The 14,564-nt window shown below is 36.0% G+C and overlaps 1 protein-coding gene across 2 annotated transcripts in view; it reads left to right on the top strand.

Moving 5' to 3' along the window:
• Nucleotides 1-11,241, top strand: part of LOC142353605 (uncharacterized) — a 105,847-nt gene extending 94,606 nt beyond the window's left edge. For both annotated transcript variants that reach the window (XM_075405891.1, XM_075405892.1), the window contains 5 exons: nt 4,220-4,420; nt 6,276-6,583; nt 6,909-7,201; nt 10,418-10,707; nt 11,051-11,241. In XM_075405891.1, the coding sequence (XP_075262006.1) occupies nt 4,220-4,420; nt 6,276-6,583; nt 6,909-7,201; nt 10,418-10,707; nt 11,051-11,226 (1,268 nt within the window). In that variant the 3' untranslated portion in view covers nt 11,227-11,241. The remainder of the gene's footprint in view (nt 1-4,219; nt 4,421-6,275; nt 6,584-6,908; nt 7,202-10,417; nt 10,708-11,050) is intronic.
• The last annotated feature ends 3,323 nt before the right edge of the window (nt 11,242-14,564 follow it).

The raw sequence follows: 14,564 nt of genomic DNA, 5'->3' as shown, positions 1-14,564 counted from the left end.
AGAAGTTTTGTGATCCATGCGCTGCGTTCAGTGAATGTCTTTTCGACGATGAAAAATGTTTTTGACATAAAGGAGTATGTAGATACGTGTTTTCTGACGTTTTTATCCATTTTGGTTTTTGTGACAATGATACTTAGTCGATGCTGCTTTTTAATATGTAATATGTACTGATATCAATACCACAGTGTTTTCGAGAGCCTAACAATGCGTTACAAGTGTAAAATGGCCCATGTTTGTCAAGTTTTCAGTTACTTTATGGTTTTTAATAGCCGCCGATAGCCTCTCAACGGCTATTATTTAGGCGCTCTCCTTTTTGTTTTCTTTTTAATTCACTTTACCTTTTGATCACGTTTATCGTTTTACGTAAGTCACAATTTTTCACTTTTGACTTCTGACTTACTTCACTCACTGTTTCACCTGAATGGATTTTAAATTTGTTTCGCGCATTCAATTACGCAATGTGGTGAATACTGTCAATGTCAAAAGGTCAAAATCAAAAGAGACGGGATAAACCGATAAAGCCCGGTCATTAAGTGAGAGAATTAGGTTATCATAGTTCATTAGAGTGTTTGCTAGCTGACATTGGTATTAGGCTTATTTAGCTTTCATTTTGGAAACTGAATTAATTGTAGTTTTAGAATCCAAATGAAACTGCACGCCAAATTAGAACACTTTTTGACACTGAAAAAAAAACAAAAGAAAATGTCAATTTATCTCTTTTTTCCTGTTTCAATCCGAATGTGCATCAGTCGCGTCAATGGCGGCTATTTTCCGGCAGTCTGCCGGCTATGTTTTCACATGCATTTTCAGTGTTGACCTTCAAAGGTCTTATTTTCAAAAGTCATATGGAGCATATGGCAACTCCATTTTAATGTTTCATGCATACAACGCCTCTATCATGGGAAATTTTTATTAATTTTTTTTCTGTTTTGTATTTTGTTTTATTTATTAGTCTTTTTGCTCTTTCAGGAATTTCGTATTATTAATAATCGGAAATTTTATTGGTGTTGTCTTTGAATTACAGTGAAAAGTTATCATTTTAACAATATATATTTTTTCAGAAATTCTTTTAATGTTTCAGTTTTTTTGCTCTTCTTTTTCTTTTGTCTTTAGAGGACGATTGCAATGTGTTTGTTCTGAGCATCGAATGCTAAATAAGGAAACGTATTTGTTTTTCTACTTTTTTTACTTTTTTCAATTTGGTTTTTAACTTTCAAAAAGAGTTTTTATTTTTAACAATGTTCATATTCTCCACAATCCAGCATATGTCATTCTGGAATTTTCCCGAGAACAATAGTTTTAGTTGCTCTGACTATACCAGTTAGTTTCCTAGATTTTCTTTTTCATTTTTGAAGTTTAATTGATTTTTTATATTGCAGCTCTGAGATTTTACTGGAATTAGTTTTAAGGTTTTGACTGAATTGTACGCTCTGCATAAAAACGTGGGTCCTCAGTCTCACTATTAAACGATTTTCTGACTTTGTATTATTCTGTTTCTTTTGTCTTTCTTCCTGATTAATTTTGTTTTAGCAATAGATAACGCATGTTGTTTAAGTTGTATCCAATAAGATTTATATTTAGATTTGTTTTTTATAATTGCTCCAACTCCAAAAAAATCTTGATTCATGAAGTATAGCATCCTTTGATTGAAAGTTTCAGCTTAGTTTTAAGAACATCTGTTTTGTGATTTCACAATGTGTCTTGGCGCGCAGAGTTGACTGTGGAGTTCTCGTTTTTTAAGCTAGCATATGATTTGTTTCATGACAATAATAGCCCTGTCGGTATTTTTAGCGTATCAGTATCTGAGCATCGTCCTACGAATTTTGGCTGTCTTTCAACGTTGCCGAATGTTTCATAGTATGTCTTGTTTTAAGTTTATGTGGATTTACTGTACTGTTACGGAATGATGTTGTGATTTAATTTTTTTTAATGATGTGAATGTTCAATTCTTTCTCGTTATGACAACGGTGTGAATTTTAAATGTTCTGTAATGAAATCTGTATTAAAAAGTTACTGTATTCGGTCAAAAGTTGTTGGTTTTGGCTGCAAGTACGGTTTTTGTGAAGTTTTGACGCTTCCTGTCGGTTCTGGGATTGTTCCGAATGTTTTTTATTGCATTCTACCTGCTGATAACGTTTTTATGCTACGAAGCTGTGAATTGAGCGGAGCTATAATGCGTTACTCTTTTTTGTTTTGTCGTCTGAGGCCTTTTTTTGTTTAACATTTGTTCACACAGCAAAATTGAAAACGTCAAATTTTCTTAATGACTTCTTCCTCTCAGTAACGGCATTTGCGCGCGTGACCTCACTCTCTCTAGTAAAAAGTTTCAGATAGTTTGCTTGAATAAATTTTGATCATACGTGACTTATCTTACTCAATAAAATGACTTCTACACTCTTAAAGTTTAGTTTGAATTAAATTAAGGTGAAAGGAAGTCGTGTGTAATAAAAGTACTCTATAGAAAGGCTTCTGTGGACTAGTTTTAACAAGCTTTATTATGTGATCTTTGAATGTTTTTAAATAGCTTTTTGGGCGACGCGGATAACTTTTTCAATTTACCTCTGTATCTGTTATCTATATTATACGGCAGGCAAGTCTTTGGCAGCAGCTAATCCGGCAATTTGCCGGCTCTATTTAGTTTTTTTTTCAAGTCAGAATTTTTACATTTGACTCGTGACTTGCTTCACTGTTTCAACTGAATGGATTTTAAATTCTTTCACGCATTGAATTGAGCATTGCAGTGAATACGATGAAAATAGCAAAATTAAGATAAACCGGATAACTGATAAAGCCCGGTCATTAAGTCATAGAGCAATATGTTATCGAAGTTCATTAGAGCCATTATTTCTAACATCAGTTTTAATCTTAATAGCTTTCAGTTTAGAAGCTGAATTAAGTTTAGTTTTAGAAAATAACTGAAACTGCTCACCGAGTCAGAACAGTTTTTGAAACTTAGGGAAACATTCTCTCAATTTCTGTCTGTTCTTTTTTATAATCCAAAGAAGTTGGCTTGTATTGGAGCTCTGTTTTCACACTTTTTTCCGTGACTTTCAGCTTTCAAATTCGGATAAAGAGGTAAAGCTCAGTAGGCATCAATTTCATTAGAGGTCCTTAGATGGATTTAGTAGTCCCTTAAGTGCTGTGACTCGTGCAGCTGCTGAAAAGGCCTTAATACAAGGTTAAGTGATCATTTTCAGGAGTTTCTGAGCCCGAAATGGTTCATTTTTTCACGTTATTTTTCGTCATTTTCGACTTTTTTTTGTTTGATCAGTAGTCTTAAATTGAGGTTTGTCAAAGTTGATAAAGGTCTTTTGCCAGCCATACTTTTTCTCATGACCTTTTTCGTGAGCTATATGGTTTGGTACTGCAAACACGCACAATACTATACTAATTTTTAAAATTTTTTCACGTTTTTTGAGTTTTTTCCATCTTTCAAAATGTGCATATTCTCAAAATTCTTATTCGGAGTTTATCGATCTGCATTGGCCAGTTAATTTTTTCTAAGGCTTGAAATTGGATTATTGGATATTTTTTGAAGACAATGAATTTGTTCTGAAGATATTAATATCGCCAATTTTAGCAACATCCCAATAAAATTTGCAATTGTTTCAAACTTTTTAAAAATTTTAAACCATTTCTGAGTTTATCTTTTGGGGTCAATTAAAAGTCTTTGAGATAGCTTACTGGACAGATTCAAGATACAAATATTGGCTTTGAACATATTAACACAGAGAAATTTAGAAACTTTGAGTAAATGTTGCATTTTTCATGCGTGGGTTAGTGGGTGTGTTTTAATGGGTCACATTCTGTATTCAGGGTAAAATCTTCTCTCAGGGTGAAGAGTTTTACCGATAATTTTATTTTTGTGTAGTTTGTTTGATTATTTTAGTTTCCCAACTTTTGATATTGTCTTTTTGGCTGGCGTTGTTCAATTGATCTGCTGGTCAGATACAGTAGTTTTAAATCATCTAATCTAATTTTTTGGATTGTATTTCAGGACTTTTCCTGCTATGTTTTTCTTTTTGTTTTTCAATCGGTTAACAGTGGCTATCTTCCGGCAATTTGTCGGCTGTGTTTTGTATTTTGAGACTGCAATCTGCAGCTATGTTTAAACTGGCAATTTAGGTAGTTTATTTTCTGCTTGTTCGCTTTTGCCGACTTTTAGCTCTTACTGCTATTTTTCCATGTGTCTTAATTTGAATCTATTCTGTCGTTTTAGGCATTCTGCGTCCCCCCTCAATATCTCCGTTTGACTCTGAAGATGAACTGGACTCTCCGAATCCACAAAATGTTCAAGATGTGGGAACAAAGGCTGCTAAAGAAGACATGCAAGAAGCAGCCAAAAAGTTACAAATAGAACTGAACGGAGGGCTTGAAAACAATAGTATGTTCGGAAGGTCAAGCCCAGACTCCACCTTTGGTAAGTAATTAATAATAATATTAGTTGTGGTTCCTGCGTAATTGCAGCGGAACAGCATTAGACCACAGCGGCCTGTTCTCAGCTGTCCTTTTTCTTATTATAGATATATTAAATAGTCCTTCAAAATTAAATAGAGCAGCAATTCAAAGGTTGCTATGCGGAAATGGATTTCGCTGCAATCTATTGACATTCAAATGTGCTTCAGTTTGTAGGCACTCGCGGAATTAATGATGTTTTATCGGATCTATTCTATTTCGGCTCAGCTTAGTGAGCATAAATTTTTTGACCCCCAGGCGCACGTGCTTTTTTTACATCGTAACATGCAATATAACAACATACAATTTGTAACTGGGGTCATAAAAAACACTGGGGGGGGGGGGGGGGCAGAATAGATCCGTTTTTTCATTAAAGGTCCATGGATATTTCTAAGTGATGCTGTTGTTGGTCTTCACTTAGTTTGTCTTGATCAATAACAGCGTAATTGTTGCGAGGGCAAAATTTGGTTTTAAGTAATATTCAATTGATCTCGTTTGAAGCAATTATTGTAGTCGCACATGTCTTCTCTGTTTGATGCAGAATTTTTGCGTAACCAATTTGACTTTCTCGCCGCTGACTTTTTTTGCGTGGGGTAAACTGAATTTTACGTGCTGTACTTTAAGCCGCCTGCGCTACATATTTCAATCTTAGTTGAACTAGCCCTGTCGCCCAAAAAAATTGCTGCTATTGGCCTAAACTTTATTTTTTCTAATTGCTCTTGAACGAAGTTCATAGCAATTAATGTAAACATGTTTCTTTTTTTTATGCAAAATTTTCGCTTGACAATTTTGACTTTTCGAGTGACTTTTACGCCCTTGACTTTTTGCATTTCGTGCGATCAAAAACTCTCTCAATCGCAATTTCAAGCAGCTGAATTCAATTGGCGGCAATTAAATACTAAAAGTCAAATGAAAAGTGCGCCGAAACTGGTGCCATTTTTTACTTTAAATCTTAATAGTGGTATATGTTAACCTCTAATGTAGTTATTTGAAGCCCACTATTGAACTTCTTAGTCCCCTTTAGGCTTCCCCCTCCCCCGACTGAAGCAGGCTGCAATTGATTAGAGCTCTCACTAGTCGTTCGATAGCAATTCTTCCGACGTTTAGTCGGTTATTATAGCTGCGAAGCTGTAAGCTGAGGGAAGCTATATTGCGGTGCTCTTTGTTTTTTTTTGTTTCGTCGTCTGACGCTCTTTTTTCGTTTTACATTTGTTCACACAGCAAAACTGAAAAGGTCAAATTTTCTGAATGACTTCTTCCTCTCACTAACGGCATTTGCGCGCGTGACGTCATTTCTCACTTGCTTTGGCAAAAGTTTTTAGGTTATTTGCCTGATTAGATTTTGATCATACGTGACTAACCTCACTCAATAAAATGACTTTGCACTTTAAAACTTAAGTTTAGTTTGAATTTGTTGAAGGTCTAAGGAACTAATTTGTGCAGTAAAGGTCCCTAATAAGAGGCTTCTGCAGAATGAATTTTAACAAGCTTTATTAATTTATCGCTGAATGTTTTTTACCTAGTTTTTTGAGCGGCGTCGATTTTTTCAATTTAGATCTGTATCTGTTTCTATCTCTATTATATGGCACGCAGGTTTTCTTTCGCAGCTATTCCGGCAATCTGCCGGCTATGTTGTTTTAATTTCGATATTACAGCTTTAAGCGCAGCGTGCCTAATGTTACGGTTGTTGTTTCTTCTGTTTGTCGCCCGGTTATTTTCAGTTTGTTTGTTCACGCTGTAAACGACCAGTTTACTAGTCAAATAATCAACAACGTTCACATATTAACGTTTCGTGAATTCATTTTTAAGTTTTGGTTTAGGGTCAACTGAACAATCGGATAACGAAAACGATGGCTCGAAATCTGGTACTATAAAGCGGGTTGAACCCAAAGCTACCGGTGGGCTTGGTTTTAATATAATCGGTGCCGCAAACGCACCTAATATTCCAGACGAAAAAGATAACATCGAGAAGGAATCGCAGAAAGATCTGAACGAGTTGAACAATAATTTGATCGGGGGAGGAGGCCAGTATGCAAATGCCGATGATGAAGTTGACGATGATGATGATGTCGATCAGACTGAGACAACTGGCTCGTGGCTTGTTGACAAGAATAAAAAAGACAAACAGGTTTGCAATCTCATCTTTATTTGTTCGAGACTGTGTTCAAATTTTTGTCACTCGCGATAAATTTAAAGCGTTTTTCTATAATTATGGCGATTGCCATCATTGGGTTCGTTTCGTGGAACAATGTACCTGAAAAACTGTTAGAGTATGAATAATTTGTCCCATGAAAGAGATTTAACGGACAATGCTTTAAACCCTAAAAATGTGTTAGCCGCTTAATTAAGAAATGCTGCTACTATTACCGGTGGAATGCATGTATGTCTTTCAGTTGCACAAGTAACGGCTTTTCTAAAATATTTTTTAACAAAAAACTTTGCATGTGTTTTAGAATATTGACAAGCCTTTAGACGCAGAAGAACCGGAACTTCAAGTTGTCCTCGAAGATTCGTTAGTGAACGTTGATGTGTTGCCAAACAATATCGAAGCGTCAGTGGACGTTTTTGGAAGTGACCCGGATCACAAAGATGAATTCGACTCGGATGGTCTGGAGAGCGATGACGAGATTGAGAATGGTTTCAAAGCGGGTATGGGTATCCCGACTCACGCTCCAACTTCAGTGGCCGTGGTTCCGAGTGGAGAAGGCGGTGGGGATAGAATACCAAGCACTCCGCTCCCGTCCAAGTAAGAAAGATTATTTATTTGTCAGAGAACTATAAAAAATACATTTTTTCATTAATTTTGGCTTAAAAAGGAGCTACTTTATTTTAAACTTTTCAAGTTTGTTCTGCAATTACGGCAAAATATTTGATTTATTTTTTTGTTTGATTTTTGAGTTTTGATCACAGAAAATGTGAATTTTTTAATGCGATATCAAATTTTTATTCAAAATTTTAAGTAATGTTTTTTTTTGCGTATTTTTGCTTTTCAAAACCCTACTGAATGCAGTTTTATTTATACTATAGTTTTTGGAAATTGAGAGTCAGTTTCAAAATGAAACGTCTTTGAACAGTTTCTGTTTTTATTGCATTTTGTGTTTTAATGGTTTTGGTTAAAAAAAATAGTGAAAGTTTTGTTTCTTTTTGACTTTCTTGTTAATTCTCAAATACAGTTTTTTGTGCATTCTATCTTTTGTAAGAAACTCATCAGCTATGATGGCATAACTGAGTGAACATAGCCATTCTTTTGCTTGTCCTGACTCATCGTGAACAGTTTTTTTGTAAAATATTCATGAATCCTTAAAGATTAGCCATTTCTGTTTATTAGTTTTTTAATTGCTCTCGAATGAAGCAATTATTGTAAACATGCGTGTCTTTTTTATGCAAATTTTTTTCGCCTGACCGTTTTTGCGGTTTTCTTTAGAATAATATTTGATTTCTCAAGTGACTTTTTCACGCACTTTTTGATTTTTGAGTGATTTCAATTGCTCTCACTCCGAAATAAAGTTTGTTGATCAAATAAACCGTGTGACAGAGTGACCATGACAAGACCCTGATAGCCGAGTGGTTAATGCCTCTGTTTAGGTGACAGAATCGGACTCAAGAGGTCGTGGTTCGCCTTAGTTGTTGTTTTTGCGTCCATGAAGAAATTTTTATCTAGGCTACTACCCCTGAATTAAATTAACCCGACTGTCAATCGAGAGCAATTTTTCCTATGCTAGTTGGTTTATGATTAATTGCTCTTGAACGAAGTTCATAGCAATTATTGTAAACGTGTGTGTATTTTTTATGCAAAATTTTCGCTTGACAATTTTGACTTTTCGAGTGGTTTTACGCCCTTGACTTTTTGCGTTTCGCATGATCTAAAATTCTCTCTCAATCACAATTTCAAGCAACTGAATTCAATTGGAGGCAATTTAATACTAAAAGTCAAATGAAAATCGCGCCGAAACTGGTGCCATTTTTTACTTTAAATCTTAATAGTGGTATATGTTAACCTTTAGTGGTTATTTGAAGCCCACTATTGAGCTTCTTAGTCCCATTTAGGCTCCACCTCCCTCCCCCGGACTGAAGCAGGCTGCAATTGATTAGAGCTTCCACTAGTCGTTCGAGAGCAATTCTTCCGACGTTTAGTCGGTTATGTTTATTAATTGCTCTCAAACGAAGTTTATAGCAATTATATTAGTCCTGCTGGTCTTTTTTATGCTAGGTTTCGCTTGACCGATTTTTCGTCCGACCCATTTGACTTTTCGTCCTCAGAAAAGGCTTAAACAGGTTGCGACCAGCGGGCATCAAGTTCTCTTCGAGCCTTTCAGCTCACTGGTCTCAAAGTAAAAGTATGGGATTCACAGAAACTGTTTTGGAGATCTATACTTATGATGTGAAAGGCGGTTCTTAGAAGTTGACCCCCACACCCCCCCCACTGCGCTCACCTCACACCCCTTCAATTAAGCTAAAGCTGGCCTCACTAAACGTAGCTAGCTACTGACAAAGCCAACCGCTCGCCGGTTGTTTGAGAGCAATTCGCCCGACGTTAGTCGGTTTTGTTTTTTAGTATCTTCTATTTATTATAGGTAGTTTCATTTTGCTCGGATTTGTTGTTCGGTTAGTTCTCGTTTCTATTTTTCCTAAGATATGAGTTTGATTTGACCAATGGTTTTGCTACAGCTTCGTTTTCTCTGGCCTATGTTACACCTTTAGTCTTTGTTCTGATGTGGTAGTTTTGTTTTTTGACATTTCGATTCGTTGACAGAATTTTTCTGACTTTGCTTTTTCGGGCGTCAAAATTTTTGTTGCGACCATATTATGTCACGCTCACTTCAAATAACCTTTTTGTTCATTCATGCAATTTCGACTGAACTGAGTGTGTGATACGTTTTTTTACGTTGTGGAGTATGATCTTTAAATTGACTTGTCTTTACTGTGATGCAAAGAGATAAGGTCTGCTTGAGTGTACGTCATCCTAAAAATCGATTTGCTGAACCAAGCTGAAGAGCAGAAGGAAGAGTTTCTCTTCATGCCTCATTTTTGAGAGTGCGAAATCATGAAATTGTTTTTTATCACGTACGGCTTTTTTAAGTTTTAGATCGATTAGTTTGGGCCTAAGTAATTTTTCTCGCATTATTAACAATTGTGCTAGCATATTTCAGACTAAGGTTCAATTTTAGCTATTTTTGGATACTTCGACGTCTTAGACGTGTTTTTTGAAATTTTATTTTAAATTTGTACAATTTACCGGTAATTTGTGGGTCCAATTAGACTTTGTGGTAGTTTTGGTGGCTTTTTGACTTGCGTGCTACCGTTTTTCCAGCTGTTTGTCTGAAAATTGGTTAAATTAAATCAATTTTTGACCTGTTTTGTGTCTGTCTTTAATGTTTTCTGGCTGCTATTTTTTTTAATTTTTGCGTTTTTCAGAATATTCTTCCTCGTTCAGTCATTCCTTGTTTATTATTTTATTTTTGGATTTGACTTTCCTTAATTGCACGTTCGTTGCTGATTGCACGTTCTTTGCACTTTCGCAGCAATTGCTGAATTCGTTTCTTGTGGTTTTATTTTAATGGACTATGTTGGAACTTTCCCTACCAGGTCAAGCTCTCACGAGGCGTCTCGTTGTCTTGAATTTTTCCCAAAATTTTATTCTACTGGTGATGAAAAGCGAATTGTAGTAGGTATCAGAATTGTATAGTACAAACACAGAACTTACGCTAACTCATACGCAAAGTTCGAATTTTCATTTCGTTAAAGATAAGTTTTGATTCTTGTTTGACTGAGCGGCAAAAACTGCTGCCTGTGTGTTATTATATTTAATGGCTGTCTGTTGTTTTTACAATACGAGGTCACAACCGAGTACATGTTACACTTTCAAATAAGATCAATTTTTGTTGCATCGATTTGAAAAGTGCTCTTGATGGTGTGACTTTATCAATTGTACAGAATTCTACGCTCTTTTCGTTGGTTACAGAAATGTAGAGCAGAGTGAAAAGAAGCCGGATCAAAGAAAGAGTGTGGATATAATGGATTTAATGGATGGATCAGCCTTGGAACCCAAAAATACTGCGGCCAAATTCACACCTTCTCTTGAGAGACATGAGTTTAAACCGGAAACTGTGGGCAACGGAGGAGATATTAATGAACAGCTGGAGACGTCTGCGAATGACGTCACAATTACGTCAGAGGAAGATGATGAGGTTGAAGGGCAAGTGTCTGCCTCGCAGAACTACAACACACCTCGACTGCTTGACTTGAAGAAAAGTTAGCTCCTAATTTTTGTCTGAATATATGGTAGCTGCAAAACGATATTTTCACTGAAGCAGTGTTCGGTTGCAGAGGCCTGTGTGATTGCTCTCGAACGAAATCCTCGGTCAAAAATGGGACAAAGTTGTTAATCCCGATGGTATCAATATCAAGTCCCTTTACAGCCCCCTCGCCTCCCTCACTCTCAATTTTCATGTCGCGCCCCATCACAGTGAGGCTAGTTTCCTTAAGGTTAAGCTACCTAATATCAAACCCAACGGCAAGCATATTCGCAAACCCATTCGTTTGAGTACAATTAACACTTTAGTCAGTTATGTTCTCATTTGCAACAAATTTTCAGAGGTGAGCTCATCAAGTGGCCTGGTTGAGCTGAAGAATCAGTTCCGAGAGCAGAACAGAGTTTTGGAACAGGAGAGAGTGGACAAACAACAGACTGAAAAAAGGGCAAAGGCATTCGAACAACAAGTCGAAACACTCAATGCGTACGTGAAATCTTCACTCGTCGTAGCTCTGTAGTTGTTGCGATTTGTTCATTTTCTGAATAGAAACCAAAACTAGGAAATAGCGAGATCTCTAGTATGACATGAGCACTAAAATGGTCACAAAGATCGATTTTCTTTTACGAAGCGTTGTATGTATAGGTTTGACGATGTCACTGAGAAGATCTGGCATTAATTGAGAATTGCGTAGCGGTTTGAGAAATTTTGCTATTTGATGTATAGGTCTGATGATGTCACTGAGAAGATCTGGCATTAATTGAGAATTGCGTAGCGGTTTGAGAAATTTTGCTATTTGCATTTTGCAATTTTTAAAGTGCCGAAAGGCGCTGACATTTTATGTGGCAATGGATATAGAGAACTCTGGCATTGCTGGCTTTCGATTTTTACGAGCAGAGGCATCCTATTTCAGTATTTAATATGTGATAGTGGAATTCGTGTAGCTCATCAAGGTACGCAAATTATCATTTTAGATATTTATTCATCTATCATGAAAGAGTTCATATTAACCATTAAGATATATTACGAGGTTATTAATTTCTCTCGAGCAAAGTTCGTAGGAATTAAATTGGTCTTGCCGTCTTTTTGATGCAAGTTTTTTTAATAGCCGCGAAGTGATAGCTGAGGCCATTATTGGCCTTCTCTTGGTTTTTACAATTCAAAGAATTTGAATTGTATTGGGGCGCTGTCTTTTTTTTTAAGATCTGTTCACACATTTTCATGATTTTTGAAGTCAAATTGGAGGAGTGATTTTGGTCACGAAACAGGAAGTGGAGCGAAAAAGCGAGGGGTTTTACGGCATGAATTTTTATCCCCCTAATTTTGAAGTAGAGTGAAAACGGTGTTTGAACAAAAATTCGCATTGTCGCTAGTGGTTTTTTGTTCACTTGCGGTAGTTTCAGTTTGACTTTTTTTCGATTTTTTGGATCGGATTTTTTTTCTAAATGGTTTTCCCGATCATTCACGGCTCATTCTAGGCCTAGCTTTTTGTTTGAATTAAATTTTCAATTCTCGCTAGTGTTTTTTTTTGTTCACATGCGGCATTTTGACATTGATTTTCTGTTTATTTCTTATTTTTTTGTTGATTTTTTTTAAAATGGTTTTCTCAATTCATTCATAGTCCATTCTAGGTCTAGTTTTTCTGTTTAGTCAATGAAAATTCTTTGAATTGTACGTCAGGACTTGTCCTGCTATGTTTTTTTATTTATTTCGTCGTCAAGATTTTGTTACGACCATATGAAGTCACAACCACTTCAAATCTGCTTTTTGTTCATTCGTTCATGCAATTTCAACCGAATTGCGTGCGTGACGACATTTTTCACTCTTAGTGGAGCTAGTTTTTTTTGTTCTTCTTTGTGAATAAATTTCTGGTCACACGTGATTTACCTCACTCTTAAAAATGACTTCCTCACTCTGAAAATGACTTTTCTTTGCTTTAATCCAAAGAGATAAGGACAAATGAGTGCGTGTCACTCTAATTGAAGGTTATTTAAGAGAAGCAAATAGAAAGAAACAGCAATAAGTTGTACAGATTCTTAATCAAAATTTAACATCTCAGCCCTTAATGAAAAGTTTAAGTTTTTTAACTGTCTTTTTTACCTTCTTTTTGAGACTACAGATCTATGAAGCTATTGCGGCTATTTTCTGGCAATTTGCCAGCTATGTTTTTGTTTTACCGATTTTTTGTCTGATTAACTTATTACGAGACTTTTGGTTTTGAGGAACAGGAAGCCCGAAAGCATCAAGACACTGAGAGCAGTTCTCTTAGAGCCATATTTGTTGCTAAGTATGCGACATCAAAATTGTTGAGACATCAATTCATCGTTTGAAGCGTGGTTCTTAGAGTTGATGCCTTGAACCCCTCCCCCCGCACAATTGTTTAGGCGTAAGTTAGTGTTAAAAAGGGTATTTTGCCTATATATCCCTTACCGTTTTTGCCCCCATTTCTCCTTTTGCCCACCCATTGAAGTTTGAGAGTTTTAACTCCTGTCAAACGAAAATTGAAGCAATATTGTGAACGTGTGTGTTTTTTTATGAAAACTTTTTGCTTGATCGTTTTCTAAAAATTCTTTCGACTTCTTGAGTGACTTCTTCACCGTTGACTTCAAGGTTTTTGTTAGTTATTAATAGCCGCACAGCGATAGCTGGGACTATTATTGGCCTTCTCTTGTTTTTTTTGTCAAGATTTTTGTCCCGAGCGTATGACGTCACGACCACTTCAAATCTGCTTTTTGTTAATTCGTGCATCCAAATTCAACTCAAGTGGGTGAGTGGCGTCATTTGTCACTCTTAGTGGAGCGAGTGTTTTTTGTTCATTCGCGTGATTAAGTTTTTGGTCACACGTTACTTACTCTCAAAAATGACTTCCTCACTTTGAAATTGACTTCTTCACTTTAGTTCGAAGAGATAAGGTCAATTGATTGTGTGTCACTCTATTTGAGAGCAGCTAATAGAGGCAGCAATGACTTATACAGATTCTTAATCAAAAATATAACATCTCATCCTTTAATGAAAAGAGTAACTTTTTGGTGGTCTTTTTTACTGTTTTTCATACCGCAGATCTACGAAGCTATTGCGGCTATTTTCTGGTAATCTGCAAGCTATGTTTTGAATTGTGCGCATTCTGAAATTGAGTCTGTTGCTAAAATAGAACCGATTGTGAGCTCTGTCCGTATTTAGCCCATGTAGCGTAGAGGTTATTATCACCCGAGAGGTTGGGGGTTCGATTCCAATCCTCAAAAGATTTTGCTCAATAAAAGTTTCTAACATATACCCCCTTTTAAGTTGTTTGCCTCATCAGTCGTTCGTGAGCAGTTCGTCCGACGATAGTCTGTTGATTTTTTAATATCTTTTCATGCCTGTTTTGAGTGTTTTGATTTGCGTGAAGTCTTGATAGTGGTGAGATTTTAACTGTGTTGCGTGATTAATTTTTGATAAATGGTTCACCACTCTATTGCCTAAAAGTGACTTTTAAAACTAAATTTGATTTGATTTTGAGGAAAGATGTTTTTAAAATACAGCAGCTCATATCTGTAGTTGTTTTCATTTATTAATACGCGCCGTGAGCCTCTCACGCGGCTATTATTTAGGGGCTCTTTTTTCAATATTTTTTTCGCTCTAATTTTAAAGTAGAGTGAGAAAATGGTGTTTGAACAAAAATTCGGTTTCTCGGTAGTGGTTTTTTGTTCACATGCGGCAATTTCACTCTGATTTTTACTGTTTTTTCGATTTTTTGGATCAGATTTTTTTTCTAAATAGTTTTCCCAATCCATTCACAGCTCATTCTAGGCCTAGTTTTCTGTTTGAATTGAGTTTTCATTTCTCGCTAGTGGTTTTTTTGTTCACATGCGGCATTTT

The sequence above is a fragment of the Convolutriloba macropyga genome, chromosome 14, assembly GCF_964194025.1.
Source record: "Convolutriloba macropyga chromosome 14, txConMacr16.3, whole genome shotgun sequence".
NCBI classification, from domain to species: Eukaryota; Metazoa; Xenacoelomorpha; order Acoela; family Convolutidae; genus Convolutriloba; species Convolutriloba macropyga.
This window is presented reverse-complemented; position numbering and strand designations above follow the sequence as displayed.